Source organism: Taudactylus pleione, unplaced genomic scaffold, assembly GCF_031769625.1.
Source record: "Taudactylus pleione unplaced genomic scaffold, aTauple2 ptg000016l, whole genome shotgun sequence".
Classification (NCBI taxonomy): domain Eukaryota; kingdom Metazoa; phylum Chordata; class Amphibia; order Anura; family Myobatrachidae; genus Taudactylus; species Taudactylus pleione.
Window position 1 is genome coordinate 17,810,401 of NW_028284418.1, and position 17,678 is coordinate 17,828,078.

At 43.5% G+C, this 17,678-nt stretch overlaps 1 protein-coding gene across 6 annotated transcripts in view; it reads right to left on the reverse strand.

Annotated features, from left to right (window-relative positions):
- The window catches only part of MBTD1 (mbt domain containing 1), a 69,408-nt gene that overhangs the window by 44,827 nt on the left and 6,903 nt on the right, over positions 1-17,678 (reverse strand). For all 6 annotated transcript variants that reach the window (XM_088475016.1, XM_088474993.1, XM_088474984.1 and 3 more), the window contains exons 8-14: positions 16,049-16,137; positions 15,576-15,810; positions 14,834-14,889; positions 14,374-14,478; positions 12,695-12,842; positions 12,373-12,455; positions 11,611-11,845 (exon numbers count right to left, since the gene is read on the reverse strand). In XM_088475016.1, the coding sequence (XP_088331142.1) occupies positions 11,611-11,845; positions 12,373-12,455; positions 12,695-12,842; positions 14,374-14,478; positions 14,834-14,889; positions 15,576-15,810; positions 16,049-16,137 (951 nt within the window). The remainder of the gene's footprint in view (positions 1-11,610; positions 11,846-12,372; positions 12,456-12,694; positions 12,843-14,373; positions 14,479-14,833; positions 14,890-15,575; positions 15,811-16,048; positions 16,138-17,678) is intronic.

A 17,678-nucleotide genomic window follows, 5' to 3' on the forward strand; every position in this document is an offset into this window, starting at 1 on the left:
TACTGTTTTGGACACTTAAGGCACACATCCACTAGCAGACCACAAAAACGACTGCACGATTACGACATTGTAATTGTGCAGTCATTTCACAGTCTGTGCTGTGCCTACACTGAACGAGCAGTCGTTCACTGTAGACACATCAATCATCCCCTAACATGCTCAACCTGACGTTATCATCCGGTTGTTCAGCATGTTCGAGCAATGATTGATGTCGGAAACGACCAGCTGGAGCTCGCATCGCTGGTCGTTTCCGACATTAATGTGCCAGATTCATGAGCGATTGAATGATCTTGTTATCATTCACTCATAGAAATAGTCTAGTGGATGTGTGTTAATCCTCCCAACAATATTACACCATTGTGTTGTTTTTTTATAGCTTTATTTATATGTAATGAAGTCAAAACGGAACAAAGTGAGAATTTGGTACGCAGTCTATGAGAATACGGTCAGTTGGGACAATCCTTAGCGCAAGTGGTGTCACTGTTTTTATCTGTATGTAAGACCAACGCAAATGCCTGAAGCCAGTGTCAGATTCACATTAAGGGCTGGATTCAATTAGCCGCGATAAAAATGGATAAATCACAAGCAAATTTATCACACTTATCGTCGGTTTTCGTGCAATATTTTTCCCTATCCCGGCAAGGAGCGTTCAAATTTTTTGCCAAATCCTATTGCAAAACAGGCGAAAATGAATACATGCGATAATTTTTCATGGCGAAACCAGCAACAATTTCTCCACATTTTGGGAAATCAGTCTGTACCCCCCAAAAAAAGCCTAACTGACATAGGAAATCAATATAGAAGTGTTTTAATGGCCTTAATAATTTTGGGTTCTTCAATTGTGTCAATTGGCGGTTCTATGCGTATTTGCATAAGTGTTGAAAAAATATATATTTTGAGAAAATAATTACTGGACGTAAACTGGGGGTGCAAGTATATTTGTATGTCTATAAAGTGCACTTTTAAACAAAATACACCTGTTGCAGCCACCTGCAATGTTTAAAACACCTGTCCCATCCCATACAGTCCCCCCAAAATACCATGCCCACTACTTTAAATCCATTTTCCACTACTTTTATTTTTTTCGAGCAAAAATTGACATGTCATTTTTTACTAAAATTATTGTTATTGAAAAAAACTTTTTGGCTAATGCGTCTTAGTCGCAACATGCGACTAAGACATAGATTTGAAAACGCGATCTACTGCGCTCTAGTATTATTATTAGGCCGACTATGGCTGCGCTTCAAAAAATCAAGAGGGGTCAACCTCTTATACGGCAAACTTGAAAGGGATAGGGATGAAGTGCGCTCAATAGTGGTCAGTCTAAATTGTACTATTTGTATTGGAAATCAACCTGAATGTCTAAAATAATAATAATGCACAATAGTAATATTTTCATGATTATTTTATTGTCTAGATGCCCTTAATTAAAAAATGCACTTCACTCGTAGTGCTAGTGAATATTCAAATGAATGAGACAGTATATGGTCATAAAAATGAATAACTGACTGTCATGTAAAATCACTGCGGGGGGGTCAGCTGTTCTTGGAGGGATCAGCTCTCCATATGGTCTCTGCTTTAGGCTTGTACCATATGTTCCCCAGGAAACTGCTGTGCAGTTGTCAGTGAATAACAGGTATATAAAATGTTAGTAAGTCTATAGTGTCAAATGACTAGTGTCTGTCAATACACCACTGCGGGGGGGGGGGGGGTCAGCTTTTCTTTGAGGGATCAGCTCTCCGTATGGTCTCTGCTGATGCTTATACCATACGTTCCCCAGGAGGCCGCTATGCAGTCGTTAGTGGGAGACAGAGAGATAGTAAATCAGTTACTTCCCCCTATATTAAATTCAGGTGGGATGTTGGTAGGTGAGCGGCGTCCCGCATATAAATTCATTTATATGCGGGACGCATATTCATGTGGGATGTTGGTAGGTGAGCGGGTCCCGCATATAAATTCACAAGCCTAAAGCAGAGACCATATGGAGAGCTGATCCCTCCAAGAACAGCTGACCCAACGCAGTGATTTTACATGACAGTCTGTTTCATTCATTTGAATATTCACTAGCACTACGAGTGCAGTGCATTTTTTAATTAAGAGCATCTAGAAAGTAAAACAGTCATCAAAATATTACTATTGTGCATTATTATTATTTTAGACATTCAGGTTGATTTCCAATACAAATAGTACAATTTAGACTGACCACTATTGAGCGCACTTCATCCCTACTAAGACACACCAGAAGACTGTGCTGATTAATTTAATATGTGACACTTGGGGACTTGGGGTGGAAAAAAGCTGCCACCGTTGCACTACGTACGCTGATTCAGAGACTCAGTCACACATAGATTTACAAGTGTCGCATATCAAGTGAATCAGCACAGTCTGGTGCGTCCTAGTTGCAACTAATTGGTGGGGAGGGAAGGGGGGCTCCAAAAGGATTTTGAATAAATTCCTAAATTTTTAGCCAAAAATATGGGATATTTGCATTTTTTTTTTTTCACCTACTCTGCGATGGTGAAAACTTAAATCGCCAGTTTCTGTCTATGCAATTATCACACGTGATATTTGAATTGCACGAATTAGAAATTATCGCTAAAGCGATAATTTATCGCGAAAACGGGGCTGATCGCATCTAATTGAATCCAGCCCTTAGGTGGAAGCCAGCATCCCAAGTTTCTTCAAACCAAACCATGGTCTATCCCAAATAGTGAGAGCACAGCCCATAAGAAAGTCCATTCAGCAGAATCAAACACCTTGGTGGCATCCAAGGACACCACCAAGGCGTACTCACCATCCCCATGTCATAGATGAAGATAGGAGTAAAGACAGCCAACATTAAAGAATTGTAGAATTACCAGACATAAAGTGAGTTTGGTCAGGATGAACAATCTCCAATAAAACCTTATTTAAACAAATAGCCAGAATTTTAGCGTTAGTGAACAAGGAAATAGGGTGGTAGGAGTCCGGATAGGCTTCATTATTACCATGCTTAGGGAAGGACCACTATGAAAGCCTCGGACATAGATGGAGGCTAAGAGCCAGCAGCAGATAAATCATAAAACGTCGAAAACGTATGAGTCCGGGCGCAAATGAATGACAATATACGTCAAATCTATTAATGATCTTTAATACTGAAATATAATTAAATCATGTAGTAAAATCAGCTGCAGGACCCAGATTAGGAGTTTGTGGACAATCACTACAATACATTTCGAACAAGAAAGTGAACAGAATACAAGTAATAGAGGGATTGGTATGGCAGAAAGACGTAATCAAACCATGTAAATTGCTAAATAACCCAAATAATTGTATTAAAATGTTGTGTTATTGTTTTCACATTATAAGCGCAGCACCACTCTATTACTTTTAAATCATGAAAACATATCAAGCAACTTAAGGACCTAAAACACAAATGTGTCTTATAAAAGCTAAATGGGGACGCCTTTAACCCTAGGAGCCTTACCACCAGGGAAATATTTAATGGCGTTCTCAATCTCCTCTAAGGAGATAGCGGAGTCCAAAAATTCACGACTGACAGACAAAGATGGAAGGAGATACCTGATGCAAATAGGAAGCCAATTCCTTTTGAGTATTGCACCAGAGAAGCATAGACATAAAAAAAATTGCTCTTAAAACACCCTTCAGCCTGTGCAGAATAGGGGGGGGGGGGGGAACTCCATCTCGAGCCATACAGTCTAAAAACTTACCAGTTCTATCAGCCTGTAGATAATGATCATGGACTGAAAAGTGAAGCTGACCCCTGGATTTATCGAAAGGTTTTAGCAAGAACCTCACAAACTAGAAATGTGTCCTCTAACATCTATTCTCAATATGCCACGCAGCAAGACATGACTGGCGTGAGTGAGCCGCCAGGTCCTGTGCAACTCTACTAACGCCGGGTGTCTTTTTGCTGAACATGTGTCTTAGTCGCAATGTAATGCTACTAAGACACAGCAGAAGACTGTGCTGATTAATTTAATATGTGACACTTGGGGACTTGGGGTGGAAAAAAAGCTGCCACCGTTGCACTTCGTATGCTGATTCAGAGACTCAGTCATACACAGATTTACACGTGTCGCATATCAAATTAATCAGCACAGTCTTCTGGTGCGTCCTAGTTGCAACTCATTGCGCCTAAGATGCATTTTTGGCAAAAAAGACACCCAGTACTAGCACAGTTTCATGGGACCCGACGCGCAGATGAGGAGCTGTTTGGCGCAACTGGAAGATGTGCGAGTACACATCTGTATAAGGTGGGGGATTATAAAACACGAGTAGTAGGTGTGAAATGTGGAATGAAAAAGACCAAGACACCCAAAGCTGCTTAAGGGACAAGATTTGACTACCCGTCAAATGAGTTTCTAGGAGGCACTCTATACCAGGATTTTGGGCCTTAACAGAGTGCAGTACAAACTTTTCATTAAGGTCATGTATATTCTACAATAAAATGATACAATAGAGGCAACATAAATAAACAGGAGAATAAAGCTGGATATACATTAGACGACCTGTGTACCCGGCCAACAGCAGGTACGACGAACGACATATCATGCGGTATGTGCGCACCCAGTGATCACAAATACGCACTATAGCACATATTTTACCAGAATATGAGGACTGGGGTCTCACTTTTGCAAAATGAGTGGGTCCCCGGGGATGCGTCCCGCTGTGGCCAATCCACAGGCCCTCCGATCGAATGATTTAGGTCTCCCTGGACCAGCCAGGGAAGACTATAAGAAGTGGAGCCAGCCAGCCTGATCAAGTTCCGCCACAGCTTTCTATTGATACAAAGGAGAACTCGTTGCCCAAAGAAAGCATCCTGAGGGGCAAAAGTATCAAAGGTGTAGAACCTAAGAAAAGTTAGGACAGAAGACCACGTGGCTGCCTTACACAACTGTTCAGCAGAGGCACCATGACTAAAAGCGCACGATGGCCCTACAGACCATGTGCTGTCACTGTGCTTGGGACAGGGAGATCAGCCTGTGAGTACACTTGAGAGATAGTCATGCATAGCCATCTCATCAGAGTCTGCTTGTTAGCTGGCCATCCTCGTTTGTGAAAACCATATAATACAAAGAGCATCTGATTTTCTAACAGAGTTTGTGCGCGCCACATAGAGAGCATGGATGACATCCAGGGAGGCTTCACCTACAGAAAGATCTGGAGCCTGAAAATCTGGAACTACAATTTCTTCTTTCACATGGAAATGGGGCACTACCTTAGGAAGGTTACCCTCCCTTGTATGAAGAACAGCTCTATTCTGCTGAAAAATAAAAAAAATGGGGAGCGACAAAAGAGTGCTGCCAAATCAAAGACTCTGCGTGCAGAAGAGATAGCGAGGAGAAAAAAGGGTATTCGCTTTCAACCATTTCAAGTCTACAGAGTCCAGAGGTTCAAATGGGGGAGCTTGTAGCCCCTTAAAAACCAAAGACAAATCCCACGGTGATACTGGTGGGACAAAACGAGGCTGAACTCGCAACGCTTTGAAAAAAAATTCTAACATCTGGTAATGAGGCAATAATCGTCTGGAACCAGACTGCTGGTGTAGAAACCTGAACTCTCAAAGCGGCCTGGCGGAGACCCCGGTCTAAACCTGCCTGGAGAAAAGCCAGTACCCTGGTAATCCTAAACACTTTAGGGTTATAATTTCTGTGGGAATACCATTGACCAAAAGAATGCCAAACCCTGTAACAGATGTGGGCAGAGGCTAGCTTTCGTGCCTAAGCATCGTTTGAATTACAAAACTGGAAAAAACGTTTGCTCTTAGGATGGAAAATTCAAGAGCCATGCCATCAAAGCCAGACCAGGTAAGTCCAGATGCCGGCAGGGACCCTGCGTTAGCAGATTAGCATATCCTGCCATAGAGGAAGAGGATACAGACTGTCAATGGATAGATTCTGTATGTCAATGAACCAATGACGTCTGGGCCAAGCCGGAGTCACTAGTATTACTGTTCCGCCTTCCCGCTTGAACTTCCTGAGCATCTCTTGGGAGGAGGGAAATCGGAGGAAAGAGATAGGCCAGCTTGAAGTCCCATCTTACTGCCACGGCTGCTGATGGGTCTCTGGACCTGGACCCGTACCTGGGGACCTTGTGTTTGTGACGTGATGCCATGAGATCTCTCTCAGGTAGACCCCATTTGTTTACCAGGAGCTGAAACACTCCCGGATGGAAAGATCACTCTCCAGTGTGTATGTCCTGGTGACTTAGGAAGTCTGCTTCCCAATTGAGTACTCCTAGTATGACTATTACTGAGATAGCCGGAAGATGACGTTCTGCCCAAATAAGAACCTTTGTCACCTCTTTCATGGCTGCATAACTTCTTGTGCCTCCCTGATGGTTGAGGTAGGCCACTGTAATCGCGTTGTCGGACTGGATCTGGACCGGCCTGCCCTGAGCAGGTCCTGTGCCATGATTAGGGCTTTGTATACTGCTCGCAGTTCAAGAATGTTTATTCGCAGATTACTTTCTTGATTTGTCTGTCTGTCTGTCTATCTTCCCTGAAAAGCGTTATGACCTGACACTGCCCCCCCCCATCCGCGAAGACTGGCGTCCACGGTAAGAGGCACCCAATCTGGAATCCAGAATGGGTGCCCTTTGATCAGGAGGGAGTGACCAACCTCTGGAGTGAGAAATATCCTCTAGGATTTTATTAGATGATACTGCCCGTTCCACTTGCAGAGAATTCATTTTTGCAGAGGCCTGAAATGGAACTGAGCATCAACTGCATCAATGATAGAACTGATACCCTTCGCTTGCGTAGCAGTTTGCATACTCTCAATGATAGGGCCGCAATCTTGTCCTCTGATAGAAAGACCCTTTGTGCCATCTGCTGTGTTAGAGAGAGGATTTCTTCCAATTGATGATCCAGCCGTGCTTCTGTAGGCAGGCTATGGTCAGCTGAAGATGTTCTAAAACAACTGGAGTTTGTGGCAATATCGGAAGGTCGTCCAGATATGGCAGTATTCTGACTCCCTGATGCCTGAGATAGGCAGTCATTACTACCATTATCTTGTTAAATACTCGAGGGACTGTTAATAGGCCAAAGGGAAGCACCTGGAATTGGTAATGTTGCTGTAGGACAACAAACCATAGAAATTGTTGGTGGGATGGCGTAATGGGAACCTGCAGATATGCATCCTGAATGTCCAGGGAAACCATAAAATCCCCAGGTTCCATTGCCAAAATAATTGACCGGAAAGCTTCCATATGAAAGTTTGGTACACGGATAAATTTGTTGAGGGTTTTTAGATTTAGAATAGGGCGATGAGACCCATTCGGTTTCTGAACCAAAAGTAGATTGAAATAACAACCCCTTCCTCGTTGTAACACAGGAACCAGTATTATCACCCCTGCCTGCAGCAGGGAAAGAATGGCTTCCTGAAGGGCCAGCTTTAAAGCACCTGATGGAGGAATTGTGCAAATAAAACTTCTTTGGAGCATGCCTCCGGAAAGTGAGAGCATACCAGAGAGACCCACTTCTCGGACCCAGGCATCTGTTGTTTGATGCCAGCAATCCACAAATTGAAGAAGTCGGCCCCCAAGGGTTTGTCATCTGGCTTAGAAGCTGGACGTCTGGCTGACCCCAACTACTTAGTTTGTCGCCTGGTTGTTCTGCAAAAACTAGAGACTGCCTCGAGGAAGACTGTTCCTTTGCTCGTCCCTGAGGACGAAAAGACCGAAAAGAAAACTGCCTAGACTTCAATGTAGCCGTAGATGGCAGACTTTGAAGCTGCCAGAGTTGATATTGTTTTACCTAACTCTGCTCCAAAAAGCATATTTCCATAAAAAGGTTAAGTTTCCAGAACCTTCTTTGATCCGGTATCAGCTTTCCAGGATCTTTACCAAAAGACCCCGCGGACCACTACTGATGCTGCTGATGCTTTAGAAGCTAAAATTCCAGCATCTATTGCAGCTCCTTCCAAATAAGAGGCCGCTTCCCGTAGGTGGGAAATCTACTTCACCTGTTCTCTGGTAGCATTTGGTAGAGACTTCTCCAATGCCCCTGTCCATTCCTCAACAGCTTTGGCTACTCAGGCTCCAGCCATAGCTGGACGAGTAGCGGCTCCCGATGATGAAAATATTGCCTTAAAACATGTTTCAATTTTCCTATCTGTAGAATCCTTAAGAGAAGGTGCTGACGGAATAGGCAACGTAGCATTTCTGACTAAGGACCTGATTCAGACCTGCTCGCTAGGATGCGATCGCTCGTAGCTGGCCGATATTTGCATTCTGCGCATGCGTCACATTGCGCGTACCACTGCGACAGATCAGAAAGCACACGATCACTCAGCATATACAGGCCAGTTGAATGAGTGACAGGAGAGGCCGTTTATGGGTGGTAACAGGGGCAGGCCACTAGAAACTGGGGAGTGGAGGTGCGAACGCAGGCGTGCCTGTGTGTTTCAACGCCGTTTCATAGGCGTGCATAATTAACAGGCAGCGTCATTGTACACGTCACCTGCTTGTATTTCACACTGAAGTGATTGCAGTGCTTGCGGCCAGGTATAGTCAATCTCAAGCGCTGCGAGCAGATCCGATGGTGCTCAACGTACCAATAATTTCTTGCACTTCCAGAAGATGACGTGCGCAAGTGGGCGTCTTATGAATGGCTGGTGGGCGTCTGCATACACAAAGTGATCGCTCGCCAAGACATAGAGGGCGTGCTAATGCCTTGCTGGGTGTGCGCTGGATTTGCATATGCTGGGAGCGAGCGATCGCATCTAGCGAGCGGCTCTGAATCAGGCCCTAAGTGCGTCACATGAGCATCCACAGTAGGAGGTACCTCCCACTTAGTACATTCAGAAGCTGGGAAAGGATACAACGATGTTAATCTTTTATGCACATAAAACCCGGGATACCCCCATGCCTCTTCCATAAGCTCTGTGATCTGCTCACATTTAGGAAACTCTGTTTTGACCACCTTCTGGTGTTTAAACACTGGAGCCTTCTTACTAGGAGCTGGTTCATCATCCTGAATATCTAGGATCGATTTAACCGCCCTCACTAAAGAAGGAACGGATGGTCCTCCTCTCTCGAGCTAGACCCTGGTGAAGAACCATGCGCATCATCCGATTCATCGGATCATGCATCTGAATCCGTATGTTGGGCAGACTGATAAAAAGAGATAACTTGCATTTAGGCGCCTTAGTAACTACCGGTCTGTTTGCTACCGCTGACTGAGCCATACTCTGACTTGAGTGGGCAGAGCATCCATCCAGGAAGGATGTATAGGAGGTGTAAACATAGCATGCTGTGGGTACCCCATACAAGGAGGCATTATGAGAGTGGTCATACGATCCACAAACTGCTTCATAACAAGGAAGACAAGGAAGACACCCAAGATGGCTCTTGTACAGGGACTGGTATATTGGACTGGTGAGGTGGCTCTTTATAACAGACAGCACACAAACCATCCTTAATCAAGTCCTGAGAGGTCAAGCCCAGTAGACAGGCTTTACATGAAATCAGCACAGGGGCCCCCTCCTCCTGGTTACCTTTACTTAATGACATATCAATTTCAAAGGTAACAATGCAATGTAATGTGACAACCTTCACAAATAACAATTAGATGTGAAGTATAAGAAAACCCCACACACAACGCAACAGAGGGATGAGGAGAAAAACAGTGATCGTTATAACTGAGAGTCAGAAATAAAAGGCAGTATAAACATAGCAGCTAGCAAACAGACACATACAATGCATATGCAATTTAGTTGCAATGGGCTCTGAATCAACTACTCAAAACACAATGCTTGGTAGGATGTAGAGCACTATATATCCGACCCATGGGAAAGGTATACAGGGAGACTGACCCAAAACCTCACGAGACCAACAGTTACTGCAGCGCACCGATAGTGTACTGTGAACGTCTCATACACATGAGGTGGGTAGGAGGAGTGACCCAGACACGCAAACACCTTTCATGAGACCACGTCTGGGTTGAAGGGAGCACCTACCTCCCCTAAGCTGCGTCAACCGACCGGGTATGCTGCCTCGTGGCAGCAGAAGCGTCTGCTGCCGATCCCTGGCGTCAGACGATAAGGCCTCGTATGGGCTAGTGCCGACGCTCCGGGTCCTGACTGCAGCGCCTTCTGGTGAATCTCCTAGGCCGGAAGGCCTGCCACCTGCGATTCCCTGTAAGCGAGGAATCGCCTTACCTGACATCTCCGTGCATCCGGGTCCCAGAATCGTTGCTAACACGCTCAGCCGAGACCCGCCGGAATCACCAACTCTATTACTGGTGTTGCGGACTGGCAGAGGTAGAAGGAGTCGCAGTATATGCGTCTTAATTCAGACGCTCAGTCCTGCCAACCCAAAAACATAGAAATAAAAGCTGGGGACTGCCTGAGCAGTCCCCTGTTACAAAGGTGCACCCGAATCCTGCCGCACCAAACAAACAACTGAAGGCCTGTGGCTAGGGATGAGGTATATATGGAGGAGGGCCAGAGGCATCCTGGGAGCTGAAAGCTTTAACTGTTTGGTGCCTGGATCTCTCCAACCACATTATCCCCATGGTATACTTGTGGATCCCTATGGACCCTGAAGAAAACAAAACAAAAAAAAAAACACACCACCAAATAGGGAGCATTGAGAGAGACACAGGGATTAGGAAAGGCACTCAAATGGCAACTGGCAGCAGATGCAGACACACATGGGGATACCTGAATAGAAGGGTCAGGAGCAGACTGCAGACCAGGAAATGTCCTACAGCTGAGAAGATTGTCCTGCGCGCATCCAGCACTGAAGCACCAAAGCACAGACTCCTAAATGCATCGAGGCTCCTATCCACAGGAGACGACGATCCAAGGTGCACGCTAAATCCCCCAGATGGAATAAAAAAAGGGACCCGCAGAGAGGCAGGGAAAACGGCTGATCCCTCAGGCAACCCACAGAGAAGTCAGATCTGCCACAGGGGAGATACACAGCGGCACTGCACCACCAAGTACAGCAGGTCCACATCGTAGTAGATCACAAGGCCCAGGGACCCACACCAGGCGACCAATGGCATAACAAGCCCTGGAGTCGCAGCAGAGAGAAACAGCCACCCGGGACAGGTGAGGAAGAGAACCACAGGCGGCTACAGGATGCAGAGTCAGGACTTACAGGCTCAAGAGCACAGCGGTGTGCGTCCTACCCCATGCCCCTAACATTGCAGGTTTTTGTACAAGCCCCATGGCAGTGCGCAAGAAAATATACGATGTCGAGCTACCATAATTTGATGTGTGTGCACAACGGTGTCCGTTCATGATCCGCACCAGCAGTTGCTGGGAAGCCCCACCAGTTGTCTGAACCTGTGGGGGAAGAGGTCTTTATTTTATTTTTTTTTAATGTTATTTAATCAAAGCCCTCCTGTCACTGTGGAGAATGAGTGGGACTTGTGGAGGATGAGCCATTAAATTAATTTTTCCCTTCAAATAACACTAAAAGAAGAACCACAGTTTAAAGAAGTTCTCTCCTTCAGAAAACACTTGACGGTACTAGAAATTCATGTTTACACTTTAAAAGATTTATAGATCACTTTCATAATATAATCAATTCAAAGAGGTGTCAGACAAACAGCAGAATACAACTGTCGTAACCCTAGGACACTCTTTCTAAGCTTACCTTGTGGTGCTGGAGGTTGTAGTTGATATCCTGTCAATTGACACCAGCCGACAGGGTAGAGGTCTGGAGATTCACAGTCGACCCACTGATCATACTCATCTTCCCAGCCATCGAAATGGATCCTTAGCAGCCTGTGTATGATGCGCGTTACCGTGGCAACACACACTAATCGAGGTTCCATGAGGTCTACCGCTTCAAGCTTCATTCCAACGCGGAAGCCGTGATTTGGGACTTCCTAAAGAGACAGGCAGCACCACATGGTTATAAGATCAAAAGAGCAATAAATAAAAATTCTGACAGTATAAAAATAAAAGTTCAGTCTGCGAACTGGAAGGCAAGAAAACAGAACATCTACAAATCAAAGCACTTACAGACGTCTGATGAATTTGTAGAATTTGTAGAAAAGCGCGCTACTAATAAACCATAGTCCGTAAACTTATCAAAAAGCAGGTACTACACCTTTTTTTTTTACTATTTAAATAACTTATTATTTGTCTATAGGGTTCTGTATTGAAAATAATTCCTTGATGTTTTACCCTATATATGCACAAGGAATGAAGAATGAACCTAAAGTAGACAACAAGTACTTACGTTTATATTTGATAGAAAAGGCAACCGGATTGTTTTTGTGCCTAATTTTACACCCACTTCTCCCTCCCCTCATAGGGTTCTGCAGGCCCAAACACGAATATTTAAAAGGTTGTTAATTAGAAGGGCAACTGAACCCAAAGTATATATATATATCACTAGCTTTTACATTACCTTGTTAAAAAGCTTCACAGGAGCAGCTATGGATCCAGTTTCCCTGAGGTAGTCAAACCATTTAAAAGGTAGTTTTGTGTAGCCTGCAAAATAATGATTATAAGTGAATCTGCCAGGTTTTAAGGTTCATTGGTACGTGGACACATAACTGGAGTATAGACTTCTAAGTCAGTAGGGTGATAATTCTTCATAGCCTGCAGGTACACTATAGAATTAATCTGTTTTTTGCATTTAAGAAAAAAACATTCCCAAAACTTAGTTATGTAATGGTGTCTCTAAAACACAATGATGCAGAAAAGGTCAACATATACTTTAATCTTACCTCGTGGTGGAGTTAGTTCAATCTTGTTAATTTCACAGAAACCAACAGGAAATATGGAGGGAGATAAAGCATGATAACAAAACCAGTCTGAGCCATCTGCGGCTTCTGATCCATCAATTCCAATCATGAGATAGCCTTCAGCCAAAACCTGTACACAGAAAGAGGGACATATAAACAATAAAACAATTTACAACAACTTTGAAAGAGTAGCACAACGTTCTCAATGGTAGAGAGACAAAAAAACAGCCATGCGACTCAGCTTCCAGGGTGGTCTTCATGTTGTGCATGGAGTTCTAGCCAGCAGCAATTTATCCAGTAACCACAACACTCCCTAGAATGTAAGCTTTCACAGGCAGGGCCCTACATCTTGTTCTCACCCTGCACTATCCTGGTCTCCAATATGCTCACACTTGCAATCAGCAACTATCATCCTTAACGACCCAGTGCCCTGAACAAGACGGACATAGCGTGTTACTGCTTATTATGGTCACTTGTCTGTATATCGCATGGTTTGGTTTGCTAGACTAGTACTGTCTAATTGTTCCTATGCATGTGTCACTGTTATTTTCCCTATACAGCACTACGTATACTTGGTGGTGCCATATGAGTAAAGGTTAAAAGGTGGTGATAAAATTAAAGTTAAATATGAAAAACTGAATTTTTGACAAAAGTATATTCATTTAGCACAGACCTGGCCAACTTTTGGTTCTCCAGTTATTGTGAAACTACAAGTCCCGGTATTCTTTACCAGCTGACTGGTGGGAGGGTATACTGGGACAAGTAGTTTCACAACAGCTGGAGAGCCACAGATTGTCCAGGCCTGATCTAGAATATCCATGACCCCCTCTTTTTGCAGAAATATCAATGTTACCTGAATTTAAGTAATAAGCTGGAAAAGTAAACATCATATGTAGATGGAAGAATAATTATTTGTAGTTTTGATACTTTTTTTTCCTTTATTCTATATGGTCCTGTCATGCACGATCACTGTGTCTTCATTTCACTCTACCCTCTACATGACCTTTACTCTTGTCTACTCCATCCTATGGTATATATTTCCTAAAGTGAGAATTTTTAGAAGTGAAGATGTTACCCATAGCAACTAATTAGATTCTACTTAACATTTAACTAGCACCTTCTAGAAGATAATAGCTAGAATCTGGTTGCTATGGGCAATTTCTCCACTTCTAAAAACACTCACTTTAGTAAATATAACCCCTTGTCTTTATATTTATCAATTAGTAAGAATCATGAACCTTTATTGATTTGTTCACAATGGAATCAAGGACTGCAGGTGAAAAGGTTGATGTTCAATAATAAAACAAAAACATTAAATCCACAGGGGTTGAGTCAATAAACTGTGATCTCCCACACTTGATTAAAATAAGCTCAGCTTTACATTCAATAACTGCAGAAAATGTGCACAGAAGCACATCATGCGAGGCTACAAAAGGACCTGGTGCTTAGCTGAATCCACTTCATAGTATGGATTGTTTTAAATGCAGTGTATGAGGTCACCAGCTCGGCACTTTAACACCCCGTGCAAAGTAAAGTACTTCCCGAACAGTAACCTTGGACTGTGGTCATGAAACATATCTGCATAGTCCAATGAAGTGCAGTATTAAAAAAACAAAAAAGAAAAGAAACACCCACACCACAAAAATGCCACAGGTACCCACCTTTCTAATGGTTGCTACACATATTGCAGAGAGGTTTAATGGATCAATAGCCTCCAGCTTCATCCCTTCCTTGAACCATTCAGAGTTCTGGTCAACATCTTTAACCTAGCAAAAAATAAATATACATGGGTTGGGTAAGGGATCCCGGTGGTCTGAATGCCAGCGGTCAAAATATAGACAGTGGCATCCCAACAGTCATAATCCCGACGACTACCCTAACCCCCCCCCCCCCCCTTTCCTCTGCAGCCTAACCATAACCATCTCCTCGCGCAGCCCAACCCTTAAGCCTAATACTTACTGCCGGAATGACGGTGGTCAGGGCTCTGGAGCCGGGATTGTGACCGCCAGCATCCCAACCATGTCCCATATACATACAGTGGCGTGAAAATTCTATAGATCTACATGTTTTTCATACTAACTGAAATTTTCCATTCATCATAAGAAGGCCATTGGCATTTACCTTTGTAAATAAGTGAGATGGTGCATCATAGTGAGTTTCCTGTTTCTTTAATATATCTATAAGACAGCATTTTACAGGTATAATTAAACAAGGAACTTTCTTGACATTAATAAAAGAAAAAAAAAGTTGCTAAATTGTTTAAACCATACTCTTACAGAACATTGGACGAAATTGCAAAGTCGCACGCAAGCAGCTTTGCAATTCTGTCCTTGCTATTGTAGTAATGCAGCAGGAGGTGTCATGACTCCTGCATGCATCAATGATCCGAGCATTGGATCATCTGCACGATCCTTGGCCAGCTGAGTGACCATGGCCGGTCATCACAAATGTCCAACCCACAACCCTTCTCCCCCACCAACGGAGACAACATGCCTCAGGTTTTGGAAAATGGAAGCAGTCGCTATCCCGAAATGGCAGCAGACTGGCAATCACTGACAGTCTGTTGCCGCTCTGCGTCCGATCACGCAGGACATGTTCTGTGCATTCCAGACTATCGGAATTCTGCATTCAGCAGTGCATGGTCGGTCAGTTTATGTTTCTATTGGTGTAACATTTATATAAAAGTTGAAGTTTGTGTAGAATTGTTTAGAAGTTGTAAAGACTCAAATGCAACACTGTGGGTAAACATTTAACATGAAAGAAATTGTAGAATACAGACCTGATTAAGTAAAATAATGCTTGAGACATAGGAACTCTCAAATGTACAATAAAATGGAGTGCCAAAATAGTACAATACGCATACCCGATCTCTTAAATCGATGACCTATGCTTCGAGACCAACCAATATGATGAATAAGAGGGCTGTACATATGACACCAGAAATCATCAGTCTTGTCTTCACTCTCCTCATACACCAATCGAAGACGGCCCCCAATGACACTGTCTACTATTGCAACCCGTGTCCGGCAAAGGTGAGTTTTGTCAACCACTTCTACCCTCATTAAAGGCTTGAAAGGGTACTGCATACTTTCCGATACCTTACAAAAACAAATATAATGCAATTTTAATTTCTTCATAGTAGAAATATACAGAATTAAAATATGAATGTAACAAAAACTTTTCATTTATCTATAGAAAAAAAAAAAAAAAAAATTATATTATATATATATATATATATATATATATATATATATATTTCTAACATATCATTTCACTTTTTATTGTCAAAAGTAAATCCTAAGAGGATAGACCCAAAAACACCATATAATCGTTTACCTTTTGAGCAAAATCTGGAGGAAGCGTCTTGGCACCAGTCAGTCGTTTGACTAAAAAAGCTTTCCAATTTGAGTATTTATGTTGTATGGCTGTGAAAGACAAGAGCAAAAATAAATGAGAAAATGTTTTAATTGGATAAACCTGCTTTGCTTTCACTTCTGAAAGTTGCTCTAGAAAACCAAATCTCACTTTCCCAGTTCAGAAACTGTGCAAGTAACTCGAATAGAAACGGAATCTGGAAAACTTGCCAATGTAGAAAATTATTTCAACTAGATCACAGGTTCTCAAACTCGGGCCTCAGGACCCCAAACAGTGCATGTTTTCCAGGTTTCCTCACAGAATCACAAGTGAAATAATAAGCTCCGCCTGTGGATCTTTAAAAAATGTGTCAGTGAGTAATGAATACACCTGTGCACCTGCTAGGTGACCTGAAAAACATGACCTGTGTGGGGTCCTGAAGACTGAGTTTGAGAGCCACTGAACTAGATAATTGTTTCATATTAAAAGAGAAACTGTTCATTACCTAAATATATTTATAGTTGAAGCTTATTTTTCAGGCTTTTACAAATAGCTAACCTGGGATAAACCTTCCAGTTATTAATCAGTTATAGTTTGTACAATTATAACATACTTCTTGTTAAAAATCACCTTCTCCAAAGATGTAGGGGGATACAGAATGGTTGGTGAGGTTTCACCATTAGAAGATTGCTTTTCCTTCCTATAAACCCCTCCTCCTTTATATTTAGCACAGCAAGGGGACAAGAAAAGGAGTGAAACAAAGACCACATGTTCTGGATGGGTCATTTATGGAATTTTTTTATGGCCAAAAATCCCAGTAGAGAGACAGATGTTGGGATGCACAAAAGCCCCCTTAAATAAGGTATATAGGAATTTCTAAGACCGAACAGTCTGACGGATTATGGCCCTCATTCAGAGCCGTACGCTCTGAGCAGAGTGCACGCTCTGAATGAGGGCCGCCCTCCATGAAAATGGAGCGTCCTCCTGGACGCTCGTATAGCTGTGGGTCACCACCCACAGCCTATACGAGCGTGCATTTAGATGGCCGCGATGGTCGTGACCATCGAAACTGCGAGCCGGAGCCTGCGTTTGAGGTTTTCAACCGCAAGCTCCGGAGTGATCACTCCCACTGACATCATTAGTGATGTAAGTGGGCAGGCTTCTGACGGGAGGCGTTCCCGTGGGAACATCGACAGCACGCCCCCTTTGATCAGACACAACGAGCGAAGGACTTTCCTTCGCTCGTCGCGTCTGGCGCATGCGCACGACGGAGCTCCCTCCGTCGTGCGCATGCTCAGTGCATAACATTGACCCACTTGCGAGCGGACAGCCGCTCGCGAGTGGGTCTGAATCAGGCCCTATATTCCTAAGCAAACCAATTACCCTACCAGGAGTGCGGGAGGATAGAAAACCACTAGGGGGGGAAAGTATGCAAACACAGGAAGAGCATACAGACTATATACATTGATATGGTGGTGGTCAAATCAGACCCATGGACCTCAGCGCTGTGAGGCAGCAATGCTAACCACTGTGCCACCATAAGAGGGTCTCCTCAGAAGCAGTATAGTTCATTTCTTAAAAAGGAAGCAGAACGAACAGAAACAGAGAATGG